At 51.8% G+C, this 18,033-nt stretch overlaps 2 protein-coding genes across 2 annotated transcripts; both read right to left on the bottom strand.

The window, feature by feature from the left end:
• Positions 1–2,013: 2,013 nt before the first annotated feature.
• On the bottom strand, positions 2,014–2,943 carry LOC134509328 (olfactory receptor 14J1-like). Its single transcript, XM_063321808.1, has one exon. The coding sequence runs from the start codon at positions 2,941–2,943 to the stop codon at positions 2,014–2,016; it is 930 nt and encodes a 309-aa protein (XP_063177878.1).
• A 12,350-nt stretch (positions 2,944–15,293) lies between these two features.
• LOC134509329 (olfactory receptor 6E1-like) lies at positions 15,294–16,211 on the bottom strand. Its single transcript, XM_063321809.1, has one exon. The coding sequence runs from the start codon at positions 16,152–16,154 to the stop codon at positions 15,294–15,296; it is 861 nt and encodes a 286-aa protein (XP_063177879.1). The 5' UTR covers positions 16,155–16,211.
• Between the last annotated feature and the right edge of the window lie 1,822 nt (positions 16,212–18,033).

The following is an 18,033-nucleotide window of genomic DNA, read 5'->3' on the forward strand; positions in this document are numbered from 1 at the left end:
GCATTTTCAAGCCCAGCTCTCCTGCTTTCTCTCCAACCCAGCCCAGGAGAGAAGTCCAGTCTGGACTGACCCCACAGGACTGCCCACCGCAGGCTGCTGCAGAGCTCTGGCTGCTCAGCCCAAAGCCCCAGCCCCTCTGAAGGGCACAGCAGCTGCTGGGGAACAGAGAGGGGTCTCAGCCTCCCCACCACCCCCAGGGCTGGAGGTTGGACATGGCAGGAGGCAATGGAGGTGGGTGAAAATGAAGGGTGCATGGTCTCGGGTCCAGGAGGTGCCCACCACTGACTGGCTCTGCCCCCTCAGTGCCAGCCCCTCTCCCCAGGCCAGCACAAGAGTCCTGCTCCAGGCACAGAGCAGCCTGCCCTGAGTCGGGGCCTAAAGAATGAGGCGTCTCCTTCTCATTAATTGCACCTGGCAGGCACAGAAATGCTCCCTTGCTCCTCTCCCTGGTCACCCCTTCTCCCCAGCGAGCGTTTCCCCAGGTGCGTGCATCCAGGCTGGCACCCCATGTTCCCCACAGGATCCTGATCTGGCGGTGCTGCTCTGCACAGGGAGGGGGCTGTGGTGCCCTGGGGCCATGGGGTGACCCTGCACTGGCCATGCTGGTCAGGCTGAGGAGCAGACCCTGCCACAAAGGTATCACTTCTGCTGAGACCCCTTCCATCTTCCCTCCTGGCTCAGTGAGAAAGGTCCGGGCTGGGCAGGACCAAGGGGTGTCTCCAGTGGCACAAAGGGCAGGGGAGGGCTGCACGAGATCCAGCCCATGGGGCTTTCCACAAGGGTGTCCTGAACCACTCTCCAGTCTTCTGTCCCTTTGCCTGCTGGCTCCTCACAGCCTCTCCTGGCATTGCAGGGGCCTCGTTTGCCCATGGGCTCCACAGGTTCCTCTTTTCCTCAGGGAGACATTCCCTTGGATGGTCACTCATTTGATGAGGTGCCCCTCACTGCCCACCCACACTCCCACACTGTCCCTGCAGATCCCCTGAGCTCTCTTGGCAGCTTCCAATTCTTCTCCAGGATGAAATCTGTCATCAGCCCTTCTGCAAGTGGGGCAGCGCCAGGCCCACATGTCAAAAACCAGTTGCTGTTTAGGAGACATGTTCAACCATGAAGAGAGGTCTTCATTCAACTCTTGGTCCAAAAACTATTCCCATGGGAATCTGAGCCTGTTGCCCTGAAACCATCAAGAACCACAGAGGAGAAAAGTCCTTTTGAGGGAGCAGCTCCTTGGGTGCAACTCCTGAGAATGGCTTTGTAAGAGGCGTCCAGCGTTCTGGCCCTGCCCTGAGGAGCCATTTTATGGTGCTATTTTCACAGATACCAGCTCTGATAAAGAGGTTCTCATCGCCTGCTGCTACCCACAGTCACAGGGATGCCACTGTAGAGACAACAGGACTGTCACAAGGTACACGAGGCCTTAGGGGGAACACAAAGGCAAGGGCACAGCAGGACAGTGGGGATGGGATGTGAGGAGAGACCAGCACTGAAAGGCCTCGTCCTGCTGCTGTCCTTGGCCATGGCTCCAGGGAAGCAGCAGCCCCGACTCGCAGGCGGCACAGACAGAGTGCCCAGCGAGGCAGCCAGGGGCAGCCCCAAGGGTCCCCAGGGGCTGATCATTAATGGGGCAGTTGGACATTTGCCTCCTGAACCCCTTTTATGTGTTGGGGCAGCTCGCCCAGCTGCAGAAGAGAAGTGAAGAGATGGGAGCTGAGATAAATAATTTTTTCCAGGTATATTTACCGAGCTTATCTAAAAAGGGAGCCTGGATCCATCTGTAAACGAGGTCTTTGGGTCAAGAAAAAAAGCAGTAGGAAGCCAAGAATAATAATAACAAACGTCAAGAACAAAAAAACCAAAACACATAAAGCCAATCAAACGAAGAAAAAACCCCAAAACAACAACAACAAAAAAATCCCACAAAGCGAAAGTAAAGAAACATTTGAAGGAAAATTAGTCCTGCTTTTTCCTGAGATGCAGTGGGAGCTCCATTGGCACAGTGGACACCTAATTAATCTAAAGAAGATTGTATTCAAATAGTTTCCTCAGGGCATCCTTGAGCTCTTTGTTCCTCATGCTGTAGATGAGGGGGTTCACTGCTGGAGGCACCACTGAGTACAGCACTGCCACCACCAGATCGAGAACTGGGGAGGAGATGGAGGGGGGCTTCAGGTAGGCAAAGATGCCAGTGCTGACAAGCAGGGAGACCACGGCCAGGTGAGGGAGGCACGTGGAAAAGGCTTTGTGCCGTCCCTGCTGAGAGGGGATCCTCAGCACGGCCCTGAAGATCTGCACATAGGACAACAGATTCAAAACAAAACACACAAACACTAAAGAACAACCTAATGCAAGTAGCTCAACTTCCCTGAGGTAGTCTGAGTCTGAGCAGGAGAGCTTGAGGATCTGGGGGACCTCACAGAAGAACTGGTCCACAGCATTGCCCTGGCAGAGGGGCAGGGAAAATGTACTGGCCGTGTGCAGCAGAGCATTGAGAAACCCACTGCCCCAGGCAGCTGCTGCCATGTGGACACAAGCTCTGCTGCCCATCAGGGTCCAGTAGTGCAGGGGTTTGCAGATGGCAACGTAGCGGTCATAGGACATGACGGTGAGAAGATAAAACTCTGATGCAGCACAGAAAAAGAAAAAAAAGACCTGTGCTACGCATCCCCAGTAGGAGATGGCCCTGTTATCCCAGAGGGAATTGGCCATGGCTTTGGGGACAGTGGTGGAGAGGGAGCCCAGGTCAAGAACAGAGAGGTTGAGGAGGAAGAAGTACATGGGGGTGTGGAGGCGGTGGTCACAGGCGATGGTGGTGATGATGAGGCCGTTGGCCAGGAGGGCAGCCAGGTAGATGCCCAGGAAGAGCCCGAAGTGCAAGAGCTGCAGCTCCCGTGTGTCTGTGAATGCCAGGAGGAGGAACTGGCTGATGGAGCTGCTGTTGGACATGTGGTGCCTCTGGGTGTGGAGCACTGAACAAGGAGGAAAGAACAGTGAGAAGTTAAGGGAGACTTCTCTGAGCAAAATCAATACCATTTGTCATACTTCACACTCTGCACTGCTTTTCCACTTCTATCAGATCTTCATTCAGCTCTGTGGCTGGAGCTCAGACTGTTTCTGGCCGAGTGTGCCAGGAGGAGCGGGACCTCTGCCCGCTGGCTGCCCAGGAGTCAGCCCTGCTCTGCAGCAGCAGATTCGTGGGAATGGGGTGGCCAGTCCTGGTGTTCCGATTTGTCAGATAAACCTCTCCTCATGGAAAAAGGGCTTGTCAGTCTCTGCACTCCCATTGCCATGAAACCACAGTTGCAAGAGTGTTGGAGAGAGGTTCTTCTACAGCTCTCTCCCGTCTCAGCTGGAGATTCTCTTGCATTTCAGAAACCCTCACCATTTCTGCTGCATTCAGGGACAGCAAAGGGAGTCCTGCCAGGCAAGGGGATTGTCTGAGGGTTAGTGCAGAGAGAGGGGAGCTGGTCTGTCCCTCTGTCTTGTTCCCAGCTGCCCTCTGCTTGTGCCTTTCTGAGACAGAGGGGAATCGCACTCGCGTGTTGACATGGAAAGACACCAGGCACTGCTGAGAGCAGAGAAACCCACTGCCGAGAGCTCAGTGTCTCACCCTTTCTCAAGGTCTCAGCACCCCACTTCTCGCCAAGGACACACATGGCTCCTTTCACAAACCCAGCAGCGTTTCCTTGGTCGTAGCGTCTCTGCGCTTCTCCACAGGGCATTCAGGTAACAGCAGGATGCTCCAGGATGGATTGGCATCCTGGAGGGCAGCTCAGTGCTTGGAAGGACACCCCAAGGAGATACCCAAGTGTCCTAGTGATGGTATGTCAGAAAGGGAGAGACAGCTCATTCCCCAGCCACATAGACTACTTTGCCCACAGCCCCTCGCGTTAGAGGAGAGCTTGGACACTTCATTCCCAGGGAAACACTTTCATGGGAGAAATCACTAGACCGGTGCCTGACTCGGCTGCTGCAACTCCCATCCCCAGAGAGCCTGGCTGGGAGAACAAGAGAACAATCAAAATATCACAGACAAGTGGAGAAACAAGGGAAAACGCAGTGAGGGTCTGGCTGAGAGAGGCCAGGGCAGAGACAGCCGGGCACTCAGGAAAGCGTTACCCTCACCCAGATGTTCACGCCACATCCCAGACACCAACTTTGCCTGTCAGCTGCTCTCAGTCCCTGTGTTCTGCAGAGGGAAATGGGCATGTGTCTGGAGAGCTGGCCCAGGGCTCTGCTGGAGCTCTGGCTTCACAGGAGGGTCATGCCTTGAACCACAGAGCCCTGAGGGCTGAGGCTTTGCTGGGTGGGAGAGGAGGCGAGGGGGCTGTCTCAGGGGAAGGGGTCTGCATTGGAGGGGATCATACGGAGTTTTCTGAATCCTTTCTCCCACAGCATTTCTGGTTTCTCTTTCCTCTCATTCCCTGATCATAATTCTGCTGCCAGGAGATTCCCCTCCTGGGAGGTGTTTCCCTGTCCCATGTCTTTTCCCTGTCAGCTCTCACAGACCCCATCCCAACCCCTGTGCACTCCCCTTGGCCCCACAGAAACCTGCCTGTTTGCCAGGCACTGCCTGGGTTCATGTTCCTGTTTGCAGGTGGAAAAGGGCAGGTCAGAACAACCCCGATGGGTCCAGCAGAGCTGATGCTGGTGCTGCCCATGGGCAGAGGAGTGGCTGAAGGCACTCCAGGAGGTTCCTGGCAGACCTACTGACCACTCAAAGCTACAGCTCAGGAGTCTCACTGACTTCTTCCAACTTCAGAGCTCCCTATACATTTATCCCTTTCTCTGCCTCCCCACCCTCTCACTAGGAAAATAAAAACACAAACGCAGGAAAGCTCCTTATCTGTAACGTAATTCCTGCCTTGAGCTTCCCCTTGAAAAGTGCCCTCAGAAATGTCCTGGGGGTGAAGTGCAGCTGAGAGCAGCCCTGACCCACGCAGCACCCCCTTGACAGCAGGACACTCTCCTGCCAGGAGCTGCCTCTTCCACCCACACCTTCTCCCCGCACTGCTGCTGGCAGCTCCTCAGGGAAACCGAGGGCTGATCCTGAGAGGAGATAAGTCCCTGCCACAGCACAAAGCACCCTTGGGTGCAGGGACCCTGCTCTGAAGGACAGACCCCTGGCTGCACACCCACCTTCACACTCTGCAGCCATCCCCGGGTGAAGGCAGCTGATGTGCCCTGTCCCTTTGACAGAGCCACGGGGAAGCCCTGCTCCAAAGCAAGTCCTTTTTCTCTATGTTGGAGAACCTCTGAGAGACCTCCTGATAGATCCCAGAGGCTGTGGGATGTGCCAGCTTCAGGAGATCATTCCAGGAACCGCAGCTGCGTTGCCCTGCAGCCAGAGACTTACCCTGTTCAGGGCTGGGAAGATTTTTCTGCAGCTGAGCTCTCCTCTCTCCTCCCACCCCAAACTGCCTTTACACCCTCTCTGCCTCCCTCCTCTGCCCTCGCTGCCTGCAGGCAGTGCCCTCAGCCCTGCTGGGCTTGGCAGAGGAGCTGCTCCTGGGCAGAGCTGTCTCTCTGCAGCGCTGCCCGCTTGCCATCAGCTCCCTCCATGCCAGGAGCCCAGCCCAGCTCAGCAGCAGAGGACCAGCCCAAGGCAGCCCTTTCTCTGCCCCCTCAGGGCTCCCTCCAGGTGTCCCTGGGGCTCCAGGGGAACCTGCTGATGTAATCCCTGCTGTTCCCTGCCTCAGCTGGGCAGAGACACTTTCCTGCAGAGTTATTTCTCCCATTACAAAAAGACATTTTGTTCCAACATTTGCATTTCTCAATCAGAGAGGTATTGAGGTCCAAAAATAGCTTTTTCTTTTTAATGTTAGACAGGACACCCAGACAATACCAGGAAGGAATCTCCTTTACCTTTTCTGAGGGCAGGGATTCATCTGAGTCAATGGAGGGACCTCATCCTGCCTTTGTAGTCCTCTGGGATAAAAGAGGAGTTAGCTCCATCCCAGGCACACCTCAAACACCCAGAAGGTGGGATTCCTTTTGCATCAGTTCACATGTGCCCAAAATAGGCTCCTGCAGGTGAGCTCCTTGTCTCAGCTCCCTTGCTAAGGAATGTATAGGCTGGGCCAGAGGGATATGTTCAGGTACAGATAAGCGGTGATATATCAGGTGCCAGATGTGACCAAGATGCATGCTGGTCACTGCAAGCTCTAGCTCTGGTGGAGCAATTCATAGAGACAGGATGACCTCTGGGGGCATCTTCCTGGAGGATGGTGGGAAATTCCTTTGGCCAACTTCAATGACAGAAGGTGCCCACACGTAGGACATGGGAACCTGTAACTCTTCCTTATGTCCAGGACAGCCCATAGAGGGATTCAGCTCACCAAATGGAGTCATGTGGCACAGGGACAGCTGAGTCTCTCCCATTCTAGCAGCAGTCTCATGTGCATCCCCTCATTGCCTAACCTAATTCAGGGCAGCTGAATCTTACTTTAATTGACACATTCAGGCCTGTGGTGCTCTGGGAGGTGCCAGGGCTCTCCAGCACAACTGCACGCAGCTGACATGGACAGCACAGGTCCTGTACAGGAGCCCCGTCCCCATCCAGACTAGCTGTGGGACAGGCATCCCCCAGGGCATCTCAGACAGGGGCGCTGCCTTTGGGCCACTGACTGAATCCCACCACTGCACTGACGCAAGGGCTGTCCCTTCTCTTTACGGTAGATGCCGGGCAGGGCATGAATACCAAGCACATCACACCAGGTTCTCCACACGTGTTCCTTCACTCTCAGACTCTGCTGGTTCTTCTCTCCCCTATGGGTTTAACCATCCCCTTGATGATACAATCATGGATCAGGGCAGTGATTTTCACAGTGGGCTTGAATCACAGGATGTCCACACCACGGACATTGTCAACATCATCTCTTCCTTCCTGAGATCAGCTTCACCTCCAGCACAGGCCCTCAGGGCTGCAGAGACACAACAGACAGCAAAGCCCTCTCCTGCTCACACTACACAGCCCAGCTCTGTTTCTCTTTGACATTGGGGTGAGCATCATTTGCTCTCTTGGTGGGCACTTCATTTCTTCTTCACACAGCCATCTGCCTTAGACTCCAGCATGTCTCTGCTCTGAAGCAAAGCCTTTGCACAGTTGAGGGGGCCTTGGAAGCAGGGTTCTACTCTCAACCCAACTGTGCCACAGCTGAGGTGCTGCAGCCCAGCCATGCCCCTCTGATGCCTTCAGCCTGGGGCCCAGAGAGGAGGAGCTGGAGCTGTGTGGGCAACCTCTTCCTTCCACTTGGAGGGAAAAACAGCTGAGGGGTGTTGGGACAGCTCACATGCCTGGGCTGCTGTCTTGGGTGGGGTCAGGATGATCAGGAGTCCAGGAAGGTCAGGAGGGATGTGTCCTCTGTGTGAAGGAGCTGCTGAGATGTGTGGAGCTCCTCTCTGGGATGAAGAAGTTGGGTGAGCCCTGGTGGGTGAGTGTCAGGGGAGAGACTAATAAGGGTGACATTGTGGTGGGAGACAAAGAACCTATTAAAGTCCCCTTGTAGACTGTAATTGTCCTGGCATTCAGTGGAAAGGGACCACAGCAGCATGCAAACAGTCCTGGAGGGTCCTAGAAGGTCTTGGTCAAGGCACAGCTGCCAGGTTGGTCTACAATGGTGATACCCATCTGCATCTTGCACTCTCAAAGAAGGAAGAGCTGGACATGGATGTCAAAACCAGCGTCAACCTTGGCTGTCGTGACCATGAACTTGTGGGGTCTCACCTGGGAAATAGTGGGGTCTCACCCTGGGAAAGCTCCATAGGAAAAGGAAGTATACAAGAGGCTGAGGAAGGATTAAAACAAAGGAGGAATTTAGAAATAAGGGAGGTTTTAGAAAAGCCAGAGCTCCCCTGGACTTCAAGGGCACAAGGACACGGAGTTCCTTCTTGAGGAACAGTTAAGGAAGTAAATGTAAATTATCGACCACCACAGAAGTGTGTCACCAGTGTTGAGTAGAGAGGAAGGATCACTTCCCACGACCTGCTGGCACCGCTCTTCCTAACGCAGCCCAGGAGGCTGTGGGCCTGCTTTGCTGCAAGGGCACACTGCTGGCTCTCGGTCAGCTGCTGCTCTACCAGAAGACCAAAGGTACTGCTCTGCCAAAGTGTTGAGAAGCTCTCAGTCACTCAGCCCCCAACCTGTACTGGTGCAGGGGACTATTTCTCCCTGTGTCCAGGGCTTGCTTTTACCTTTGCTGAACGTCGTGAGGCTTCTTTTCTGTCCAGTTTTGGGCATGCCAATGATTATCACAGTATGCCTGAATCAAAGGATGTCGATACCATGGACATTTTCAACTAGTGGAAAGTTGTTATTTCATGTGAAAACCAGTGCTAGCCTTGGGTGTCGCGACTGTGAAATAGTGGGGTCTCACCTCCCAAGGAGAAGCATAATAGAAGAATGCAGATGAAAGATCTCAGAGGAGCAGACTTTGGCCTACTCTTGTGACTTTTTTGTGGGGAGCCCATGTGAGCAGCACAGAAGGGCAGCAGAGGGTCTGCAGTACAGTGGTCTGCAAGGACAGTGTCTTTCACGTACCAGAGTGTGGTCATACCCATCGTCAGGACAGCAAGCAGAGCTATCAGAAGAAGAGCTGGGGGAAAGAAGACACTCACGGAGAAGCTCCGTAGAAAAAAGGAAGCATTCAAAAGGAGGCTGCAAGGATGAAAGCAAAGGAGGACTTGAGGAATATGGTTGGTTTTAGAAAAGCCAGAACTCCCGTAGAGTTGACACTTGCGAGGGACTCGAAGGGCACAACAATGAGCAGTTATTCCTTCAGGAACAGTGAAACAATAAACAAAGATAATGTGTGGTCATGGCTGAATTTGCAAAGACTAGGTGTACATGGGTACGAGGTACTCTTGGCCTGCATCTTCACCAGCAAGGTCTCCCAGTTCCATGTGCCTAAGAGGCAGAACCCCACACGAAATCCAGCAGTGGATGCAGATCAAGTCAGGGGCTACATAGGTAAGGTCAACCTTTGGTCGTCCATTGGACCAGACGGGATGAATCCAAGGATGTTGAGAGACCAGGCTGATGTCAGAGCAGGGCTGCTCTGATCCATTTTGGATCATTTTGTGTGGCTGGGCAGCAGCTCTGTGGAAATGGCCTTGGGGCTCCTTGAGTTTTATCAGGCTAAACAAGAGCCAGCAGCAAAGGCGGCCAACAGCATCTGAGGCCGTATGAGCAGGAGCACAGCCAGAAGAAGTGATTATCCTGCTCTGCTCAGCACCTTTTACACCACACCCTGCCCAGTGACAGTGAGACAAGGGCAAACAGGAACCAGCTCACTGGAGGGCCACTAAGGTGGTAACCCTTCCATTGTCCTTCAAGTGTTTGTGTGATTTCCCTAACAACAGCAGCATGTACCACAACAAAGAAACACTAAAGCAACAACATCATTGATCTGCCTAAATATAAATACCTGCTCTGGAGCAGTCTACATCTGTGGTAGCCCCTCTGGGCAATGACAGTGGAATCAAAGAATCACAGCATCACAGAACAGTAGGGGTTGGAAGGTTTGAAGAGGTAAGACCTGTTCAGATGATGTTTAGACTTCTGTGACACTGACTGTGAACACATTCATGAGAGGCCTTTACGCTATTCACAACCAGTAACCTGAAGCCCTACGGCTACCGCTAAGTGATGGTAGTCGGGTAGAAAACACTGATGGAAATGTGCAAGATGAATTGTAGCAGGGCTGAGTAGAGAGGAAGGACCTCCACCGACCTGCTGGCAGTGGTCTTCCTAGTGCAGCCCAGAAAGCCATTGGCCACCTTTGCTGCAAAGGTGCAAAGCCTGGAGAAGAGAAGGCTTTGGGGAGACCTAATATCAGCCTTCCCACACCTTCTTGGCTTTCACCATGAAAATGCATCCAGGCTCTTCACTATTGTGGGTGATGGGAGGATGAGGGCCAATGGCATCAGCTGAAACAAATGAGCAAAACTTTCTCCCTGTCAAGACAGGCAATCACTGGAGAAGATTTCCCAGAGAGCTTGTGTCATCTCCACCCTTGGAGCTTTTCAATCCCAAAATGGAGGAAGCCCTGAGCAACCTGGTCTGAGCCCATAGCTGCCTCTGCTGTGAGCAGGAGAGTGGACTAGAGATCTCCTCACCTTCCTTCCCGCGCGTGAATGATTCTGTGTTTCAATCCACCTTCTTTCCTACATGAAGGGAGGGAAATCAGTCAGGTTCCTGGTGACCACAGAAGTCAACCAGAAAATCCCATCAGATGATCTGGGACTTTCTTGTCCCACTCCAGGCATAGTTACTCAGGTGCAGGGCTGCAAACGGCCCTGATCCTTTCCATTGCTTCACCATTTCTTTTTCACTCTTTTCCCACTCACAAGTTCTTCCCCTTGACCATCCTTGTACCCTCCCATACAAAAAGCCCACCTCTATTTACCCTTTCCTCCATGGTCCTAGTTTGGCTTCCTTTGTACTTCCATTTGGCGTTTCTGAGCTTTTCACCATGGGAATTTGTACCTTGGTGAGCAATGGCATTGATCAAGTGCCTACCTTTTATATCACAGGACACAGTAGTGTCCTGCGATTCCTCATGCTGTTATCTTGTCACCACGTGTCAGGGAGAGCCATCTGCACGCACACATGAACGACTGGCCCAATGGAGCTTCATTCCTGGGGGACCCTGAAAAACTCTGGGATTCAGCAAATAGAAAGCTCACATAGTTTTACAAGGAGAAGTGGCCAGGCCTTTCCTGGGGGCAGGATTACCCCACAGATGAGGGCATGCTGTGACCTGACTGGCCGAGGACTGACCCCGAGGAGAAGGGCCTGGGCATTACGAGGGATGCAACTTTAGCCAGTGGCACATGCGGACCGTGAATTGGACTAGCTGCACACAGGGCTGCATTAGGGGGCACACGGCCACCCAGACAAGGCATTTATCAGCCCCCTTGACCCAGCACTGGTGTGGCCACAGCTGGACTCGTGTGTCTGTGTGTGGGGCTCTCTGTTCTGAAGGAAGGAGGAGGAAGTGGAGAAGCTCCAAAGGAGATCGGCCAGGGTGGGGTTTGGGGCTCGTGTGGAGAAGCTGAGGGAGCTGGGCTTCTGTACCTTTTGAAGTGGAGGCCCAGGGCTCTCTAGCAGTAGCCTGCACCTGCTTAAAGGGTGGCTTCAGAGATGGTGGAGCTTTTCCTGGTAGGGGAAAGAGAAGGAAACCTCAACAAAGTGCAGCGTGGAAGGTTCGGACTGCATGTGAGGAAAAAGAAATCTCACTCAAATGGTTGCACTGTGGTGCAAGAGGTCACCCAGAGGGAGTCTGGATCAGCCCATGGCTTTGTGTTTCAAGGAACAGGCGGTGAGAGTGGAGAGACATCAGTACAGATATGGAAATGCCGGGGTGAGAGCGATGTGGGAAAGCATCATGGGTGTCTGCAGCCTGCAAGGAAAGAGGTGCAGGCATGGGACAGTGATGGTCAGCCTGCAGCAGAGATGGCCCAGGGCTCTGGCAAGGCTAAAAAGCCCAACAGCACCAAGGTCTTTGTCCCCTTGGCTATGGCAGTTGCCTCTGCCACCGAGGCCCACCAGAAGAAACTTTATTTTGAGGCTCTGGACTTGGTTTCTTCTTCACCATCACATGGGGGAGCCTTTAGGTGTTGCACAGTTTCCCTACACTTGGCCTTGCTCACCCTCACACCCCACTGCCCCCAGGAAGAGCCCTGAGCCACACCTGAGGGGCAGGATCTGCCTTCCCAGGGCCTGAGGGTCAGGTTTGGCCTTGCTGCTTCATCAAACAAAGGAACAGTTTTCTCAGCATTACAGCCACCTGCGCTGTGCCTTTGCCTTCCTGCAATCACAGCCTCCAGCTATCTCCTCTAACGAGTCCATGGGGAGACTTTGTCAGCAGTGGCCCTCAGTGGGACCCATTAATGCTTCCATGTACTTTGAGTTTTGCTTCTGACTCCTTGAGCAGTTTTTTCAACCTTCTCTCAGTATCTGAGGTTCATGGCCTCAGAGCTAAATCCACCACGGGGCTCATTAAAGTACAGAAAGCCCTAACGAGCTATCTCTCTTCCTTCAATTTCCTTCAAGTCTTCAATACTTCTACAGCTAATTGGAGTTTTTTTCATAGTGTAGTTAAGAAGGAAGATTTCAAAGTGAACCTAATAATTTTTTTTTCATTATTACTATTTTAAATTTATTTTTCAGTTTAGAGAAGGGATGATGGAAGTCTTCTGCAATTGATATTGATCCAGAGGGTCTCCTCAGGAGGTCTGGATGGCTAGGAAAAGCAGTCCCTTGAGGTGACACTGTATGGACATCCTTGCTCCTCACCCCCACAACCCCACCATCTCTCTCATTGGCCAGCTGGGATTTACATCACTTGTCCTTCCATCAGACTTCTCCACTGATCTCTGCAGCTGGATGTTACAGCTCCATTGCACCAGCTCCCACCCGATCTCCCTAGAGACCCGGCTGCACCCAGGCACAGAAGGATTTTTCCTCTTTGCAAGCAAAGAAAAGTAAAGAATAATCATGTTTGATAAACACTAAAACAGCCTCTGCAGCCATATGCCAAGTACAGGCTGCCTCTAATGAGGTTGCTTTTCTACGAGGGATAATCGTATGAGAAACAGGTACAAACAGATAGGTATAAAGAGTTGGCCACAGGAGCTAATTAGACTGAAGGACAAGGGAACTTTTAACTACATGAAGCTCGAAGCAGCAGCTGGATGGGTGACAGGAACCTGAATGAACAAAGAGTAAGAGAAGGAGAAAACAGGAGTATAACTGAAAAGGCCTTTGTCTAGACAGTCTGCACCAGAAAAGATGACTTCAGAAGTGGTCATTGTATCAGGACAGGTGACAACGTATGAAAGATTAGAGAAATTAAGTACACCGTATAACAGGCAGAATAGTGGTAATGAAGTTACAGGGGAAGATTGAGATTTCTGTGGAATATCCTTTTTGACATGTCATGGGCTTGGTAGAGGTCTCTTGTGAGAGAGGACAAGCCAATGTTGCACCCAACTCTATCTCTTGGGTGATATTCCTGGGCACCTAAGAGAGAAGACCATGTCAAAAACAGTCAGCCTGGACATTCAAAGGGTAGATCATGGTTCACCAGTCTGACCACCTTCGTCATGGAGTACCATGCTTTGTGCATGAGGGGAGAAGAGTGGATGTCGTTCACTTCAACTTCAGCAAGATTTTTGACATGATCTCTCTTGTACTCAAGTGAGGACAGTACAGTCTGGAAGGGCAGACAAATGGACGGTCAAACACCAGTTGGATGACGAGGCTGGGAGAGCAATGGTGAAGGGCTCATACCCTACCTGGAGGCTACTGGCACATACTGGGGCACTGTGGGGCAGCACTGTGTGAGAAACGCTCCTTATCCAATAACAATGGCTCAGGCAGTGATTGATACGAAGCACATTTTATTTAGACATTCTTGCAAGAACGGGTGTCCTAGCAGGTAGGCACCCCTGAGGTCCCAAAATAACTTCTTTTTATTTCCTATCCCCGGCCAAAATTTCCCTTCCCTGTTTCCCCACTGGCTAGGTACTCCAGGGTTTACAGTCTATCCGATTTGCCTTAAACTACTTCAGTTCATCCCACCTCTGTTTACTTCTCCCCATCACCCCTCCTAAACCCCTTACTTCACCTGTTTGTTTCTTCCCTTTTTGGTATTATTGCCCACGGTAGCTGGTCTCAGTTAAAGGTTCATCCTCCTGTTAAACTACCGATCCAGCATAGACTGGTTTCTCCTTTGTCTAAGGGTTGAGTATTCTTGCATGTGTCTTGATCAGCCTTTTTCTAATTAATCATTCTCTAGCTACATTTTTGCAGACTGGCCAAGTTGTTCCTCTACAAAAACAATACTTAGATTTTTCTTACAAAATCTGAGGAGACTCTCCTGGGCCCTGTTCAGTTTAGCACCTGTATCCATGACCCAAAGGAGGTAACTCCCACCATGTTAAACAAGAACAAAGGCTGCATTCTGCACCTGGGATGAAATAATGCTGGACACAATACAGACTAGCAGAGGAGTGGCTAGAAAGCAGCCCTGCAGAGAGGGATCTGGGGGCGCTGGTCGACAGCAGGCTCGATGGGAGTCAGCAGTGTGCCCTGGCAGCCACGGGGGCAAACTGCATCCTGGGGTGCGTCACACACGGCATAAGCAGCTGGTGGTTATCCCACTGTATTCAGCGCTGATGCGACCTCAACCTTGAGCTCTGTGTGCAGTTCTGGGCCCCACAATGTAAGAAGGCTGTGAAGGTACCCAAATGTGTCCAGAGGAGGGCAACAAAGCTGGGGAAAGGGCTGGAAGGCATGTCCTGTGAGGAGCGGCTGAGGACTCTGGGTTTGTTCAGTTTAGAGAAAAGAAGGCTGAGGGGCGACCTCATTGCTCTCCACAGGGTCCTGAGGAGGGGAAGTAGAGAGGGAGGTGCTGAGCTCTTCTTCCTCATGCCCAGTGATAGGATGCATGGGACGCTTTGCCAGGAGAGGTTTAGACTGGACAGAAGGCAGCAATTCTTTCCCAAAAGGGTGGTCAAACACTGGAACAGGCTTCCTAGAGAGGCGGTCGATGCCTTGTGTTTAAGTGTTTAAGAGGCCCATCGGTGTTTAAAACGTGTTTGGACAATGCCCTAAATAACAGGATTTTTCTTTTGGTCAGCCCTGAAGTGCTCAGGTATTTGGACTAAATGATCATTGTAGGTCCCTTCCAACTGAACTATTCTATTCTATTCTATTCTATTCTATTCTATTCTATTCTATTCTATTCTATTCTATTCTATTCTATTATATATATACACCTGTAGAAGGTAGATCCCTCCAGAAGCTCTGCTTGGAAACTCAACCCCTGGATACCAGCCTACCCAGTTGCAGCCACAGCTCCATTCCAGATGCTGGTACAGACCACCCCAGTCACACTCACACACACGCACATGAACTCTTAAGTCCAGTCACTCCAGTCTCTCTGGTTCTGGCACTAATGGCATACGGGCTGTCTGACCTCCTGGTCCTGCTCCGACTGCTGCACTCACATCACCGTGCTCACGCGTTCACACAGAAGATTCACTCACATGGAAAAGCAATAGAAATTAAGTTTAATGAGAAGACAGGACAGACTGCACTGGTCGTGTCCTCCCCTAAACTTCCCATAATAAGTGGGACAAGGTGTTCATTCCTCAGGAGCCTGTAATTTGGGTTCCCATCTGCCACTGTGCCTTTGTGCTCTTCTTGGTTTCTGGAGATGGGTTCGAGGCAGTTCTCCTGTGATGGGTCTGGGAGCAGCTGGGGCAGGGCATTAACATTTGATAGCAGATCATGGGAATTGCTGTCCAGAAATGCATCGTGATAAGGCAAAAAGCTTTATTGTTGCACGGGCAATGGCTTCATTCCGGGCCAGTATCACGGTCTTGTTTCTTAGACTATAAATGAACGGATTTAAGAATGGGTACAGGACAGTGTTTAGCAAAGCCACCATTCCGTTTGCCTGTGAGGAAACGTGTTCTGAAGGATGCACATAGAGAGCAACGCAGCGCGCATAGGCAATGGCCAAGGTGGTGAGATGGGAAGAACATGTAGTGAAAGCTTTTTTCCTCCCAGAGGCTCCTGGAAGGTGTAGAAGACAGAAAAGGACGCCTGTGTAAAATGCCAGAGTTAAACAGAAGGAACCCAGCATGACAAATGATAATAAAATAGAGTCCATTTTCCCAAGCAGGCTGGTGTCAGAGCAGGACAATTTGAACAAGGGGAAGCTGTCGAAAAACAAATGGTGGATCTTGTTTGAACCCCAGAAGGTCAGCTTGTAGAGGAGGACCAGAGAGTAACTCAAGAGTGTGGTGCCCATGACCCACGCAGCAACAACCAGGTGGATGCAGAGCTGAGGCTTCATGATGGCAGCATTACACAAAGGCTGGCAGATGGCAATGTAGCGGTCAAAGGACAGGACAACAAGTAGAACAATCTCTGTAGTGCCCAGGGCAAAACAGAAACAGGATTGGCCAAAGCAGCTGCTTAGTGAGATTGTTCTCCTACCAGAACCCAGGATCACAAGCAATTTGGTGCTTGTGGAGGATGTAAACCAGATTTCCAGGAAGGACAGATTGCTGATGAAAAAGTACAGGGGGGGTTGCAGGCGGTGACCCACGCGCACAAGGAAAATGATGGTTGCGTTCCCCATCACTGTTGTCAGGTATATGAGCAGAAGGACCAGAGAGAGAAATAGCTGTAGTCTTTGATCAATCTAATCTAATTAGATCAATTAGATATTCACAAGTCCATGGGCCCCGATGGGATGCACCCGAGAGTGCTGAAGGAGCTGGGGGAAGGCATTGCTGGGCCGCTCTCCATCATCTTTGAAAGGTCCTGGAGAACAGGCGAGGCGCCTGAGGACTGGAGGAAAGCCAACGTCACTCCAGTTTTAACAAAAGGCAAGAAGGAGGAGCCGGGGAACTACAAGCCAGTCAGCCTCACCTCCATCCCTGGAAAGATGATGGAACAGCTCGTTCTGGGCATCATCTCAAGGCATGTGGAGGAAAAGAAAGCTATCAGAAGTACTCAACATGGATTGACCAAGGGGAAATCATGTGTGACTAATCTGATAGCCTTCTATGATGGCATGACTGGATGGATAGATGAGGGGAGGGTGGTAGATGTGGTCTACCTTGACTTGAGTAAGGTGTTCGACACGGTCTCCCACAGCATCCTCATAGGGAAGCTTAGGAAGAGTGGGCTTGATGAATGGACAGTAAGGTGGACAGATAACTGGTTGGAAGACAGAGCTCAGAGGGTCATGATTAGGGGCACAGGGTCTAGTTGGAGGTCAGCGACGAGTGGTGTTCCCCAGGGGTCAGTACTGGCTCCAGTCCTCTTCAATATATTTATCAATGACCTGGATGAGGGGATAGAGTGCACCCTCAGCAAGTTTGCCGATGACACAAAGCTGGGGGGGGTGCCTGACACACCGGAAGGCTGTGCCGCCATCCAGAGAGACCTGGACAGGTTGGAGATCTGGACAGAGAGGAACCTTATGAGATTCAACAAGGGCAAGGGTAGGGTGCTGCACCTGGGGAGGAACAACCCCATGCACCAGGACAGGTTGGGCTGACCTGCTGGAGAGCAGCTCTGTGGAAAGAGACCTGGGAGTCCCGGTGGACAACAGGATGACCATAAGCCAGCAATGTGCCCTCGTGGCCAAGAAGGCCAATGGCATCCTGGGCTGCATCAAGAGGAGTGTGGCCAGCAGGTGGCGGGAGGTCATCCTCCCCCTCTACTCTGCCTTGGTGAGGCCACACCTGGAGTACTGTGTCCAGTTCTGGGCTCCCCAGTTCAACAGGGTCAGGGAACTGCTGGAGAGGGTGCAGCAGAGAGCTACCAAGATGCTGAGGGGACTCGAACACCTCTCTTATGAAGAAAGGCTGAGGGATTTGGGTCTCTTCAGTCTGGAAAAAAGACGGCTGAGGGGGGACCTTATCAACACTTATAAATAATTAAAGGGTGTGCATAGGGAGGATGGGGCCAGGCTCTTTTCAGTGGTGCCCGGGGACAGGACAAAAGGTAATGGGCACAAACTTGAGCATAGGAAGTTCCAGCTAAACATGAGGAGGAACTTCTTGACTTTGAGGGCGGCAGAGCCTGTGGACAGGCTGCCCAGAAAGGTGGTAAAGTCTCCAACTCTGGAGACATTCAAAACCCACCTGGATGCGTTCCTGTGCAACCTGCTCTGGGTGACCCTGCTCTGGCAGGCGGGTTGGACTAGATGATCTCCAGAGGTCCCTTCCAACCCTATGATTCTATGAAACCCACTTTCCATGCTATGGAATTTCATTTCAGTGCTGCATGTTCATTTGGGTTAAAATGAACAAAAACAAACACAGAAAAAACACGCTGGGCTAGTTTTTCGGAGAGGCAGTTTCAAAGTGGCAAAGCAGTTCAATACATAAATATTGAGAGCCAAGTTCACATTTCCAGCAAGGGGAAAGGTCCCAATTTGCTAATTAAACTCTTTGGCCCATCCTGCCTGGAGTTGTACAGCAGTTGTGTCACACAGTAGCCAGTGT

Source organism: Chroicocephalus ridibundus, unplaced genomic scaffold, assembly GCF_963924245.1.
Source record: "Chroicocephalus ridibundus unplaced genomic scaffold, bChrRid1.1 SCAFFOLD_98, whole genome shotgun sequence".
NCBI classification, from domain to species: Eukaryota; Metazoa; Chordata; class Aves; order Charadriiformes; family Laridae; genus Chroicocephalus; species Chroicocephalus ridibundus.

What these genes read in the sequence shown, in the direction of transcription:
- LOC134509328 (XM_063321808.1), bottom strand. Translation starts at nt 2,943, where the DNA reads ATGTCCAACAGCAGCTCCATCAGCCAGTTCCTCCTCCTGGCATTCACA.
- LOC134509329 (XM_063321809.1), bottom strand. Translation starts at nt 16,154, where the DNA reads ATGGGGAACGCAACCATCATTTTCCTTGTGCGCGTGGGTCACCGCCTG.